Source organism: Punica granatum, chromosome 2, assembly GCF_007655135.1.
Source record: "Punica granatum isolate Tunisia-2019 chromosome 2, ASM765513v2, whole genome shotgun sequence".
Classification (NCBI taxonomy): domain Eukaryota; kingdom Viridiplantae; phylum Streptophyta; class Magnoliopsida; order Myrtales; family Lythraceae; genus Punica; species Punica granatum.
In genome coordinates this window covers 38,522,170-38,536,879 of record NC_045128.1, presented here as the reverse complement: position 1 = coordinate 38,536,879, position 14,710 = coordinate 38,522,170, and the positions used below count along the sequence as shown (strand labels likewise).

At 40.9% G+C, this 14,710-nt stretch overlaps 2 protein-coding genes across 8 annotated transcripts; both read left to right on the top strand.

Moving 5' to 3' along the window:
* The first annotated feature begins 385 nt into the window (after positions 1-385).
* Positions 386-3,116, top strand: LOC116198095. Of its 2 annotated transcripts, XM_031528432.1 has the most exons (4): positions 395-733; positions 1,437-1,657; positions 1,877-1,984; positions 2,689-3,116. In XM_031528432.1, the coding sequence occupies exons 1-4, from the start codon at positions 535-537 to the stop codon at positions 2,809-2,811; spliced, it is 651 nt and encodes a 216-aa protein (XP_031384292.1). In that variant the 5' UTR covers positions 395-534; the 3' UTR covers positions 2,812-3,116. The 2 variants fall into 2 exon arrangements, with proteins under 2 accessions (XP_031384293.1, XP_031384292.1); XM_031528433.1 differs by lacking the exon at positions 1,877-1,984 and having other exon boundaries at positions 386-733.
* A 359-nt stretch (positions 3,117-3,475) lies between these two features.
* Positions 3,476-11,010, top strand: LOC116198093. 6 transcript variants are annotated; one of them, XM_031528426.1, is made up of 10 exons: positions 3,477-3,661; positions 3,912-4,062; positions 4,926-4,985; positions 5,439-5,908; positions 6,061-7,171; positions 7,362-7,655; positions 7,777-8,465; positions 8,618-9,716; positions 9,907-10,200; positions 10,315-11,010. In XM_031528426.1, the coding sequence occupies exons 1-10, from the start codon at positions 3,648-3,650 to the stop codon at positions 10,633-10,635; spliced, it is 4,503 nt and encodes a 1,500-aa protein (XP_031384286.1). In that variant the 5' UTR covers positions 3,477-3,647; the 3' UTR covers positions 10,636-11,010. The 6 variants fall into 6 exon arrangements, with proteins under 6 accessions (XP_031384287.1, XP_031384286.1, XP_031384291.1 ...); XM_031528427.1 differs by lacking the exon at positions 3,912-4,062 and having other exon boundaries at positions 3,476-3,661; XM_031528431.1 differs by lacking the exon at positions 3,912-4,062 and having other exon boundaries at positions 3,478-3,661; positions 5,545-5,908.
* The last annotated feature ends 3,700 nt before the right edge of the window (positions 11,011-14,710 follow it).

Sequence of the window (14,710 nt, the reverse complement as noted above, 5' to 3'; positions counted from 1 at the left end):
CACCCACACTATGCTAAGTCTAATATATCCGAGTGTAATCAAGAGTGCACCTCGTGCTTAATTAATATTATTTAATTAATACGAATCGAACATATGGATCGTACAAACGGTTCCGGTGAATGTTTAGAACAGCTGAGCTCTAAACTGAGTGTTGTATACAATCGTTCATTCCTTCACTCATCCACGAAAATTGGAAATTAAGAGAAAAATAAAAATAGATAAATAAATAAATGGAAGGGAGAAAATAACAACCACGTCACCGCATCTCTCTCTAACGGCAAACTTCTAGTCTCAGCCACAGAACAAGACGTCACACGAAACATCTCTGCGCACTTTAGTCGTCCCTCGCCAATATAGCTAACATGCGCCGAAGAAGCGTCACTAAATGGAGCCGACCCTCCAATAGTCGCCCCTTTGCCTCCAACTCCTCGCTTGCTTCTTCCTCCTCCTCTCTTGCACTCATCAAATTTTCTACGGTTTCGCTCCCCATAAATATGAAATCTTCCCCCCTGTGAGGCGGAATTGCGGACCCAGATGGCTTCTTCGTTTCAGGTCGTCAAGTCCACCCTGACGGCAGTCTCTGCTTCGGTACCCAGAACGAAATTCGGCGCTCCGGGGCTGAGGAGCGGCGGCGGCTGTTGCTGCTGGAGCCCCCCGCCGCGGGTCGTGAGGGAAGGAACGTTGAGGGTGTCGTGTAAAGCTCAGGAAGGGGACAAGCAGAGTAGCGGAGCCGGCAAGTTTGCTTTTTTAACCGTTTTTTTTTTCTTGCTTTCTCCCGGGATACAGGGGGCTATGCTTTGTCGTTCTTCCTAGACATATTCTTTCAGCTGAAATCTGTGATTTTGGAGATGACTGAGCTGGACGTGGTGAAAATTCATGCGTCATCATTCTGAATTTTCGTGGGTGTTGTTCAAGTTGATTAGGATTGCATCATTATCAGTCGTATCAGCTGCCCTTCAATGAGTAGGATGTTTTCTTGGATTGCTATAATTGAAAATGTCTCTTTTTGAGCTCATATATCTCTTTGAAGTTTGAATTTAAACTCAGGGCACTGCCTTTTAGTTTGAATGTCACTCATGGAATCGCTCGTATAAATTGGGGCGGACATGATTTTGTTGTGATATTTCATTTCGTTCTGTTCCATTTCGGTTCCTTGTGCCTGCATGGAGAACTAACTCAAAATGGGAGAAGGCAGTCGCATAATGAGTTTCTAAGACCGATGCAAATTGTAGATGGATGGAATTGCCGAAAATCAAAATACCATAAGCAAGAGGTGTAGCATGTAAACATAGACGGAATTGTTCATTTTTTTGCCGAGTATCTGTGTGCTTTTCTTGGTGTGTTGCACCAGTGTGGTTCATTTTTAGTAAAATCAGTGTCCCTGAAGGCTTTCAGAAGTATTTGTGACCTGACTATGCATTTGCAAATGTTTTCAGGTGAAGAACCTCCGGAATCATTGTTTATCAAAGAATTACGGAGGAGAGGCATGACTCCTACTTCAATCCTTGAAGAAAGTAAGAGGATAAATGAGGGTTCAGATGATGGGTTCCAAGGAGAGAGGGATTTCTCGAGAAGCAATGCAGTGTCTACAGACCCTGGAACCAATTTAACCAATCAAAGGGAGCAGTCCATGGCATTGAACAGTGAGGGCCTCGAGGTTCACAAACTCTTCCTCTCTTAATCAACTGTTACAGCGATAATGGCTATCCAGTTTCATGTAAACAGTCGTCAAGGAATATTTTCTTGAGTTTTACCGAAAACTACAATCTGTTCAGTATCTTCTTTTTTGGTCATGGAAGAACCTTCAATGAATATGTCACATTTGTAATGCACCCTTTGTACTCAACGGCTGCACTTTCGTTTTATCTCTTTCCAGGGCCTAATTCCTCGGGCTAAACTATTGCTGACCATAGGGAGCACGTTCTTTCTGGGATTTGGCCCATTGATTCTTATAACCGTGGCATTTTTTTCTGTTCTGTATCTTGTAAGCAACCTTTCTCCATTGCTTTTCCAATTCTTTATCTATCAAGTTTGCTTCATTCCATGGCTTTGGGAATAAATGATTATGATAGAGTACCTTTCATATTTAAAATTAATCTATGATGTTTACAAGCTGTACGATCATATGCTAGCATCCTAGAGAAGCCATACCCTTAGGTAGGAACATTCTATAATGACCTTAATTTGCATCCCTCAAATGAGGCTTGCCTTTTCTCTCTATCGAGGAAGGGTTAGACTATAATTTTGTTCAGTTGTGGATAGAGTTGAATAAGGTAATGACTGATCATGTTTGTAAGATATGATTGGATGGAGTCTCTATACAAACTAGTCCACAATCCACATTTATATGGCTGTTCTATTTAGAGATAGAAGCTTCCACCCTTTCTGTATAGAGCATGACCTTAGAGGTATTTCTGTCGAATCAGTTGTGGGAATCTAGAAATTGGGCTGCTCTAAAACTTATGTGCTTCATAGATTCATACTTTGCTGCTCTAAAACCTATATTCTTTATAGATTCACGCTTGGTCGTTTGTGAACTGTTGACAGAATTATGTTGTTTCGATCCATTTCCAGAACTGATATGTTCATAACCCCCCATGTCTTCTTCATTGTTTACATTTATATTATATTTTACTTGTAGTTTCTTGCTTGCTTCTCACATGCTCTGTCTTTTTTTTTTTTTGGCAGTACTTTGGACCAACGTTCATCCATGATGCAAGTAAGATGCAAATGTCGCCTCCGCAGTACATCGACCCATATGAACTGTTGGAAGATGAAAGGATATCCCAAATGGCTCCTCCTGTCAAGTGAAAAGGGATGCACATGTTTGTGGTTGCTCCTTCTAGGCTTACAGATCTCTGGAGCCTATTCGATGCCCATGTTTATTCTCACCCACATTCTCTTTGTAAATCCTCCGTATCGAGAAAGAACCTGGAGCATGAACAGATTTACACCCTGTTGGTGGTTACTTTACTGTACACTTCACAAGCTGTTGGATATTTTTCGATTTCCTGCAATGTTTTGCAAAGATGATGTAATTATTTGACACTCGATTCTATGCTCAGTGGCTAAAATCCCGAGAAGCTGCGTCTATGCTCCCGGGGCCTGCCTTTGAACTGTGTGTTTCAATGGTCAAATGCGATTGCTAACAGTCATATCAGCATATCGTATGCACCAAAATGACAGTGACTGTCGGTAGCCCACCTCCGGGAAATTATGTACATCAACCTCTCCTTTGCTTTTTACCCTCTGCTAAAACCGGACGGGCAAGTCTCTCTGCTAAAAGTCATATGCAATTGGCAAAATCTACAAGTCATGTATAAGTACCTTGCGAAATCTACAAGTGAAGTATAAGTACCTTCTGAGAACCCTGCCTCATCCCTTTTTGTCCTATTAATTAATTATTGCACCAGTTCTTTTTTATTCATTTTATATTATTGAATAGGGCCTTTTCCAATTTAATATACCGAATTGCTGCCTTAGCCTGCATCCATTAGGAGTCATATATCGGCGCACATGTAGAGATTCTATAGCAGCTTGAGAGGCAAAGGGAAATAAGCAGCTTGATCTGCGGTTTCTTTGGGCAGTCGCGTTTATCTCAGTTTGGTTAGGCATGAGTTTCTCAAAGAAGCGACTGACTGAACTGGATGCAGATCCACAGGTATATATGCATATCCTCGTCTACTCTGATATACTGTGTTTCATTTCAATTTTATGCTGCTGCATACACTGTGATATCTATTCTGATATAGCGTGTTTCATTTCAATCTTATGCGGCATACACTGTGATTCTTGCTATCTTTCTGCTTTTCTTCTGTCACCATTTGGCTGTGGAGACTGGAGATGCATTACTTCTTGCATTTTCAATTACCCTAACTCGTCTGATTCTTCACCAAAAAAAAAAAAAAAAGGATTCAAAACCAAACTCACTACCAGCACCTAGGTGGCTTGTTCCTGGCACCCCGGTTGCACACGAGGTCGTGGATGAACCCTCGAGCCACCACAGATCTGGCTCTGCCCTGGGGGTCAAGCGGGCTCTGTTCCAGCTACTTGGACCTTGCAGTAAGTTGGCGGAGAGGTCTCTCCTCCCATTGACCTTGTCTGCGATAACATTGGGTCACTAGGGTGCTTGAGCCGCAGACTAGGTAGCCGGATAGGTATGAACTCTGCTGCGGGATCTTCCATGAACAAGGTGGGAAGGATGTGAGCCACCATGGCCCAGATCCAATCAGGGTAGATCGAGAAAGACGATCCTCTTTCACATAGAAATTTACACCCCGATGATTGTTACAGTGCTGCACTGCTCTCAAGCTGCTGCTTATTGTTCATTAATTACCTTCAATGTTTTGCAAGATGATGCGATTATTTATCACTTGAATTGATGCTCAATGGCTAAAATCCCAAGAAGCTGCATCTATGCTCTTGGGGCCTTTCTTTGAAGGGTTTCGATGGTCGACTGTTATTGTTATCAATCAGATCAGCATACTGTATGTACCTAAAACATAGTAGCCCATCTTCAGGAAATAACTGTCTGAAGATAGACCCACCTCGAGACAGTTATGCTTCTTCCAAAGAGTAGGAAACTATCTCTCCTTTCTCCTAACCTTCGACTAGTTGTATCCTCAAAATTGTGAACTTAGGCAGCTCGAGGAATTCAACACAATGTTCTTAAATTCTACAAAAATCATGCCAGACTAAGTCATGCGAGTGGAAAAATTTACAAGTCAACTTGATGCAGCTTCCTAGAACGATGCCTAATCCCTTTTTGTCCCTTTATGTCCTATTAATTATTGTCATATTAATTTTTCTATTCATTTATTTTATGTTAGTGCCTTCTCCAATTTAATATCCGAATTGCTGCCTTATAGCTTGCATACATTGAATCATATATTGGCTTACATCTAATACAAGACATTCTGTATCAGCTTGGGAGGCAAGGAGGAAGTAAGCAGCAAATGGAAATGGCTCCTACAAAACATGATCAGGCATGTATATATCGTCATCTATTCTGATATAATTTCAATCTTATGACGCATACTCTGTGATTCTTGCTCTATATTTGCTTGCCTTCTGCCACCATTTGGCTGGGAGACTGGAGGATAGTTCCACCACTCTGAAAAGAAACTATGCATAAAAATTTGTAAGGGAAATTACATAGGAAAGGACTATTTAATGGATTAGTTAGTGAGCAATTTCCTGCCAAAATTCAGTGAGAGAGCATTTTCTCTATTTAAAGAGTGAAGAAAGAGATTCATATGTACATCACTATGATATTGATACCTCCTTTGGACCCCAAAAGCCCTGTAAAACAGTGTAAAGCATTATCGTATGCATCGGAATGACCATTCAATGAATTAATGCATGGTGATTAGCAATCATATATCACAATTATCCCCATGAGGTGTGGAATATCTACTAATTCATCACACTCTTTTCAGGTCAATGCTGAAGCTGGACATGAGTATGAAGTTTTTTTGAGCTTCAGGGGACCGGACACTCGCTTAGAATTCACTGACAACCTATACCATCGCCTGAAAGATGCAGGTGTCCAAACCTTCAGGGACGATGAAGAGCTCCGAGTTGGAGAAAAGATCGGACCTGAGCTCATGAGGGCAATCAAGCAGTCAAAAATCTCCATACCCATCTTCTCAAAGGGCTACGCTTCGAGTAAGTGGTGTCTCCTGGAGGTGGCGGAGATGGTGAAGCTCAAGGATGAGACGAAGCACATGATCATGCCCATTTTCTTAGACGTCACGCCGGATGAAGTTAAGTACCAGACAGGGAGTTATGCTGAAGCCTTTACCCAGCACGGGGAAAACTACGACTTCGAGACTGTTCAGGAGTGGAGAAATGCTCTCCAAGAGGTTGTGAAACTGAAAGGGTTGGAACTCAAGAAAGAGGCAAACGGGTAATACCCTTGTCTTGTTTTCATTTCATTTCAGTTTTTCTAATTTATTTTTCAGTTTTCAATCGGTTAAAAATAGTTTATAGTTTCCAGTTTTTGTATGAATTAATGTACTGACTTGATTTTATGCTTCATGAATTTATCATACCTTTCAGGAAACATGGAGAGTTCATCAAAAAGGTGCTTGCAATGGTTCTTAACTGTCTGAAGAAAGCTTATCTAAATGTCAATGATCTCTTAGTTGGAATCGATGATCATGTCGAAGCTGTCAAGAAATTGCTGGAGCTTGGAAAGGAAGGTGTTCAAATTGTTGGAATATGGGGCATGGGAGGAATTGGGAAAACGACTCTTGCAAAAGTTGTCTACAACCAACTGTTGAAGAAATTTGAATCCTCTGGCTTCCTCAATGACATTAGAGAAACATCCTCACAACACAAGGGTCTTCCGTACTTGCAAAGCAAGCTACTTTCTGACATCTTAAACCGTGAGCGTGAAGACTTTGCAAATACGAATGAAGGAACCCAGGAGCTCAAGAACAGGCTCCGTGACAGGAAAGCAATCATTCTTTTGGATGATGTTGATCAAGTTGATCAACTCAAGGCTCTAGCTGGGGATCTTGCTTGGTTTAGTCCAGAAAGCAGGATTATAGTTACAACCAGAGAAAAGACAGTTCTAGATCAATTTCGAATAAAGAATATCTATGAACTCACACTACTGAGTGCAGAGCAAGCTTTTGAACTCTTCTGCAGGCATGCATTTATAAAAGGCTCGCCGACACCTGACTTTATTGACTTGTCCTGGGATATCGTGAGGACTACTGGAAGGCTCCCTCTGGCTCTTGAGGTAATAGGTTCTTCTTTATCTACAAGCAGCGGGCGCAAGGACTTATGGCAAGGTACACTGAAGAAGTTGGAGAAGAAACCCCCTAAGGAGGTCCAAGATACATTGAGGATAAGTTATAATGGACTGGATCATGAGGAGCGGGAGATATTTCTCGATATCGCATGTTTCTTCATCGGAATAGATGCTAGAATTGCAAAACCCATGTGGGATGATTGTGAGTTTTTCCCAGGAGTTGGAATCGAGATCCTTCTTTTGAAGTCACTAATCAAAATCAAAAAGGACCATAGGCTATGGATGCATGACCAACTTAGAGACCTTGGCAGGGTAATTGTGGAAGAGGAAAACTATAAAGAGTCGCGGTTACGGAGTAGACTGTGGCACAGCAAAGTGGTGATGCATGTATTAGAGAGGCAGCCTGAGGAGGTAATGAAAGCTCAAAAGCATTAGACCTACTTCGCTAATTTGTCTCCTAGATATATGTATGTTTGTTTGTACTTCAATCCATTTATCGAAGTTGAAACTTTGTCACAGCTGTAGCCAGTATTGTCTTTGGTGCAAGAATATAGCGTTGTCTAGCATAGTGCTATTGATTTCGTTTCTTTTCTTGGAGCAGGGGATGACAAATGTTGAAGCTATCAGTTTAGAAGGATATCAGTTCCGCTCGGAAGATCTCTGCTTTAAGGATGATCAGTTTAGGAATCTACCGAACTTGAGGATCCTTCTGTTAGATAAAGCTAGTCTCAGTGGAAATTTTGAGCGTATTATCCCAAACCTGCGGTGGCTGAGTTGGCACCTCTGCAACTTCAATGCTATGCTGCCGACCAATCTAAATCTGAAGAACCTAGTTGTCCTTGATCTGTCGAGGAGCATGGTCAGTGAGGATTGGGCTGGCTGGAGCTTGATGAAGGTATCAACAGTTGTCTTTTGCCCGGTTCTGTGTTGGCCTTGTGATTCAAGCTGAATAATCATCTGATGAGAATATTATCTCTCTTTCTTCCCCATCTTTTAAATCGTTTTCATTCCTGCAGGTAGCCGCGAAGCTAAAAGTTCTTGATCTTACAGAGTGCAGGCATCTAACAAAAACACCCAGTTTCTCAGCATTTTCTGCTTTAGAGAAACTCATTCTTCGATCTTGTCGCAACTTGGTCTCTGTTGATCCATCAATAGAGCAACTTAGTGCTCTGGTCTCCTTAGACATAAGGGACTGCACGAAACTCGAATATTTGCCTCGGCTGGGTTCTATGGATGCGCTGACTGAGCTTCTGGTTGATTATGAAGTTTTTTTGAGCTTTGGGGGATTAGATGATAGCGAAGGATTCACTGACCAGCTGTACCATCACCTGAAAGATGTAGGAGTACACACTGTGAGGGACAATGGAAAGCTCCGTGTAGCAGAAGAGATTGGGCCTGAGCTCATGATGGCAATCAAGCAGTCAAAGATCTATATACCCATCTTATCAAAGGGCTATGCTTTGAGTACCTGGTGTTTGACGGAGGTGGCGGAGATGATGAAGCTCGAGGAGGAAACGAAGCATAGGATCATGCCCATTTTCTTAGACGTTACGCCAAATGAGGTTCAGCACCAGACTGGGAGTTATGCTGAAGCCTTTGCCCAGCATGAGGGAAACTACGACTCTGAGACAGTGCAGGAGTGGAGGGATGCTCTTCAAAAGGTTGTGAAACTGGGAGGGCTGGAATTCAAAAAGGAGGCAAACGGGTAACACCCTTATCTTGTTTTCATTTCATATCTGTTTTTCTTATTTATTTTTCAGTTTTCAATCGGTTAAAAATAGTTTATAGTTTCCAGTTTTTGTATGAATTGATGTACTGACTTGATTTTATGCTTCATGAATATATCATACCTTTCAGGAAACATGAAGAGTTCATTAAAAAGGTGCTTGCAAGGGTTGTTATGGCTTATCTAGAAGTCAATGATATGGTGGTTGGAATCATTGATCATTTCAAAGTTGTCAAGACATTGCTGGAGCTTGGAAAGGAAGGTGTTCAAATTGTTGGAATATGGGGCATGGGTGGAATTGGGAAAACGACTCTTGCAAAAGTTGTCTACAGCCAACTGTTGGGGAAATTTGAATCCTCTTGCTTCCTCAATAACATTAGAGGCACATCCTCACAGCCCAAGGGTCTTGAGTACTTGCAAAGCAAGCTACTCTCCGACATCTTAAATTGTGAGCGTGAAGACTTTGCAAATACGAATGAAGGAATCCAGCAGCTCAAGAACAGGCTCCGTGACAAGAAAGCAATCATTCTTTTGGATGATGTTGATCAAGTTGATCAACTCAAGGCTCTAGCTGGGGATCTTGCTTGGTTTAGTCCAGAAAGCAGGATTATTGTTACAACCAGAGATAGGGCAGTGCTAAATCTATTTCGAATAAATAATACATATGAACTCACACTACTGAGTGAATATCAAGCTTTCGAACTCTTCTGCGAGCATGCATTTAAAGAGGTCCCACCGACGCCTGATTTTGCTGACTTGTCTTGGGATATTGTGAGGGCAATTGGAAGGCTACCTCTGGCTCTTAAGGTAACAGGTTCTTTTTTATCTACAAGCACTGGGCGCAAGGAGATATGGCAAGATACACTGAAGCAGTTGAAGATGGAACCCCATAGGAAGGTCCAAGAGAGGTTGGCGATAATTTATAATGTTTTGGATCGTGAGCAGCAGGAGATATTTCTCGATATCGCATGTTTCTTCATCGGAAAAGATGCTAGAATAGCAAAATCCATGTGGGATGATTGTGATTTTTTCCCAGAAATTGCAATCGAGATCCTTCTCTCGAAGTCACTAATCAAAATCACAGATGACAGTAGGCTATGGATGCACGACCAACTCAGAGACCTTGGCAGGTTAATCGTGGAAAAGGAAAACTATAAAGAGCCGCGGTTACGGAGTAGACTGTGGCAAGGTGAAGTGGCGATGCGTGTATTAGAGAGGCAGCCTGAGGAGGTAATGAAAGCTCAAAAGCATTAGACCTACTTCGCTAATCTGTCTCCTAGATATATGTATGTTTGTTTGTACTTCAATCCATTTATCGAAGTTGAAACTTTGTCACAGCAGTAGACGGTATTGTCTTTGGTGCAAGAATATAGCGTTGTATAGCATAGTGCTATTAATTTCGTTTCTTTTCTTGGAGCAGGGGAGGACAACAGTTGAAGCCATCAGTCTAGAAGGATATCAGTTCCGCTCAGAAGATCTCTGCTTTAAGGATGATCAGTTTAAGAATCTACCGAACTTGAGGATCCTTCTGTTAGATAAAGCTAGTCTCAGTGGAAATTTTGAGGGCATTCTCCCGAACCTGCGGTGGCTGAGTTGGCACTTCTGCAACTTCAGTCCTACGCTACCGACCAATCTAAATCTGAAGAACCTAGTTGTCCTCGATCTATCGAAGAGCATGGTCAGTGAGGATTGGGCTGGCTGGAGCTTGATGAAGGTATCAACAGTATCCGGTTCTGTTTCGGTCATGCGATTCAAGCTGAATAATCATCTGATGAGAATATTATCTCTCTTTCTTCCCCATCTTTTAAATCATTTTTCGTTCCTGCAGGTAGCTGCGAAGCTAAAAGTTCTTGATCTTACAGAATGCGGGCATCTAACAAGAACACCCGGTTTCTCAGCATTTCCAGCTTTAGAGAGACTGATTCTTCGATCTTGTTGCAACTTGGTCTCCGTTGATCCATCGATAGAGCAACTTAGCGCTCTACTCTCCTTAGACATAAGGGACTGCACGAAACTCGAATATTTGCCTCAGTTGGGTTCAATGGACGCACTGACCGAACTTCTGGTTGATGGAACCTCTATACAGGAATTACCTGTACTGAGAGGTACAGACAAGCTCGGGAATCTGGAGGCCCTCGGCTCCAACTGACTGCGGATTGCTTGCTCACTGTTAGGATACGAACTTCTGCTACTATCACCATAATTCGCTCCATCCTTCTTATCACAATTCGTCCGCATCAAGCCTATAGTCGAAGCAAACCTGGACTCATCCAGACAGATCCTATACAGCCCCGACTTCCCCTTGGCTAGAGACCCATAGAACAGTCAGGTTGTAACGTCCCAAAATTTTCACGTGCTTATTCACATGTGCTTTCCCATTTTTCCAATCTTCACTGCATTTGTTTACTGAATGATCATTATAATTTTTATTTGATTATTTAATTATAAAGATAATCTTCCTGAGGCTTACCTACATAATTCTGATGTGCGTCTCTCTTCCACGTGGGCCACTAATTTTCCTTGACTTTCACCGCCTTCTTTTATGCTTGCTTTATGTATTGCCTTCTCTATTCATCCCTTCCATTCAGATTTCAAAATAGAGAGAGAAGTGAAGAATGGAGAGGAGCTGGGAGTGATTTGAATGAAAAAAAAGAAAAGAAAAGAAATCGATTGTTGTTCGATGTTTCAGGATTGGACGGCTTATCAATGTAAGTAGCCTATTCTTAATCTAGTATTTTTATCGTGATTATTATCAATTTATTATGATTGTATTTTTATGGCCATATCAATATTTCGGATCGTGTATATATATATTTTTTACGATCAATTACGATATTTGTGAATGAATTAGTGATGAAAATTGGTGAATCCCGTGTCTTGTGATGCCCTGAGCCAATCGTAAGTCGAGCAGTAGAAAATGGTTGCCTCAAGCAGAGAGGTTAGTGTGGAGCCGTTATTGCGATCAAGAGCTTGGAAGAGGCATAGGGATAATTTGAGTTTTGAAGGTCTCGATAATATTTTTGCAATATTGCTCAACCTGTATCATGATCCTTCTAGTTAGGTTGTGGTTATTCACTGAACGTCAAGTTCACCCTCAAAATATTTCTCAATTGTTTTACAGATAAAAATGGCAGTGAATTTTTACTCGTTCGGTCGAATTTATAATTTTTTGAATATTCTTTATATGTATGAAAATTCTTTATGTATTAATTGATTTGTCATCGAATAATTTTTCGGATTTTACACAGGTAATGGCCGATACTATGAAATCTTCAGATTCATACTCTCAACCTCATTCCCACCCATCAGCAACGAGCTCAAGCAGAGCGTACGTCAACGAGATGGAAAAACCTGCAGAGGGCCTCTGATGATAGAGGTGGAATTTTTAAAATGAGAAAAATTCGTATTTCTTTGAGCAATTAACCATATAAATATGATTTGATTTGCTTGTGGATGGACATTGCCCGAAATAGCGCCGGGCCATTCAAAAACAAAGTGAGAGCTCGAGAGAGGCCACTTCAAAAGATTAATTACTTCTTCTTTGGCGACTAATATATTATCATAAAATATGAGTATTTCCCTTTTTTGCCCTTTCCTGTACATGAATTTATACAAGAATAAAAAAAAAGTAAAATAAAGAAGTACGAATATTTCACTCATGAAAATTGAATCCCAACGTCTTGATTTCCGAGTTGGTGACCTATGCAACTTACTAGCTTCCCTGCTTAATAGGATCATAGTCAAATTTAGCCAAGTAGAGAGATTTTTAGTTGCGTATTACTAATATCTATCGAAAAAACGAAGCACGTATTTGTTTCAATTTAATTATAAGTTTTGAAAATTAATTGTTGAATTTTTATGTGCTAATTGAAATAAGTGCTTACTTAATTAAGTCAATTTTTTTTTTGGTGGGATAAATATTGAAATTAAAAGTCAAGTTTATTTGCATTCAAATTATCGCATCAAAGTTAGGCTGGGGAGCTCAATCGGTACGTTTGGGATGCGGTTGTGAACCCCACATCACATTAGGGACGACCCGAGCTCTGATGCGTTTGGCTTGCTCAGTTAAGCAGCCTCTGCCATTGTTCGGTCTGTCACACTCCGGTTTTTTAAAATGAATTTAAGTTTGACTGGTCTACTTTGCCAATGGACAAAAGAGAATTGAACATGTCGAGCAAATTTTATAAATTTTCCACATATCAAGTTGCTTTCCAGAATTGTCGTGACCATATATGCTATACTAGCCAAAATATACCATTTTTTTCAAAAAAAATAATTAGAGCATGATCTGCGGTACATACGGAATAAAAAAATAATTAACGTTTAATTCCGTGTGTTGCACAAATTTATATTCATATATTTATATTTTGCACTAATAATAATGGTCACGGTTTATACTTTCGTACCACGAGTTTACCATATATTTTTGAGTTTCAAGATGAATTTGATTAGACGGTTCGCTACTGCTGCAGGTTTGTTGGCACGGTTTGGATGGACCACAGGGACCCACTCTCCGGGACTTGTTATTATCTCAAGGGGGAAGCTTTTTTATATGGGACGTTAGTCCAAAATGGTAAGCCAATGGAAACTGTCCAACATGATAGCACGATCCACTCATGATGACCCCATCAATAACGTTGAGGGTCCCATCGACTGACTTGTTTTGTCGCACTCACATCAATGTATCTTAAAGCCTTATACTGAAATATGTCGGTCCAACAGTCTTAAAATCGAAAGTAGACATTAAAAGGATCCTTCAGAAACATATATTACATTACAGCTACTTGTTAGTGATTGGAATGCTATCCGTTGATTTCAAATTAGGTACGTACGACCCGATGGACCTCAAGGAAGTTTTTGGCGGGTCCGATGAGTTCATTAAAACGTCTGCAGCAAATGAAGAGGCCATGTGAAAACCGGGGCAGCTAATGATACTTTAGCTGCCTTGGAGGTAGATGATCTTGTCTTATACTGAAACCAAGATCTAGAGATTATACCATGGAAACATGCTGCTCTGTATCCATGTTGATGCATAAAATATGATTTTCTAATTTTTATTATCTATATTGCTCATAAGCACGATAAGGATAATACACTTTCATTTGTGGAGTACGGGGAAGTCATGAATATTCTTACATTCCTCCTCTCTCTTGTATGATCCACTGCCCTCATATTTCTCACTCTCTTCCTCCCCCCTGTTGCCGTGAGCCCTCTCTCCTTTCATAGGCTAATTTGCCTCGTGCAACAAGTGGGTGGCGGGGCCCCAATCAAGTTGACCCACTCGTGTAACTTGCTTCTTTGGTCAGCCATGATATCACTTCTTCTCCAATCATGAATAACGGTAGCAAGATTATCATCAATCCAATGTAGTGCACCCTTCGGACTTAACTACTGCCGACAACAGGGAGCACATTCTTTCTGGGATTTCTAGTTCTTCGCTTATCAAGTTTGCTTCATTCCATGACCGTTTGGGGGTAAATGATCGTGACATAGAGATTGCTTTATATTTAATGTGTGTCTACATCGTTTGCAATGGAACTGAGTTGTTCATGACCCATCAAGAAAGTAATATGATATTAGTTGTTTGACGTGGCACGTTATATGATATTGTTTTAGTAATAATTTCTTTGCTGTGCTTGTCATATGTTCTGTCTTTTGTTTTGCAGTACTTTGGACTGATGTTCATCCAAGATGCAACTCGGATGCAAATTTTTCCCCCGCGGTACATCGACCAACTGTTGGAAGATGAAACGATATCCCAAATGGTCCCTCATGTCAAGTGAAAAGGGACGCATATGTTTCCAGTTGCTCCCCTTGGCTTGCAGATCTCTGGTGCCTATTTGATGCTCTCGTTTATTCTCACCCGCAGCCTCTTTGTAAATCCTCCATATCAAGAAAGAAGAACCTCTTGCATAAAGAAATTTACACCCTGATGGTTGTTACAGTACTGCAATGCTCTCTAGCTGCTGGAATTTTTTGATTTCCGGCAATGTTTAGCAAGATGATGTAGTTATTAATGACTCGATTCTATGCTCAATGGCTAAAATACCGAGAAGCTGCGTCTACACTCCCGGGGCCTTTCTTTGAAGTGTTTCAATGATCGATTGTGATTGTTACATGTCAGATCAGCAAATTGTATGTACCGCAATGACAGTAGCCTATTGTCGGGAAATTAAATCCGAAGACAGACTCTCCTCGAGAAACATATACATCTTCCATAAATC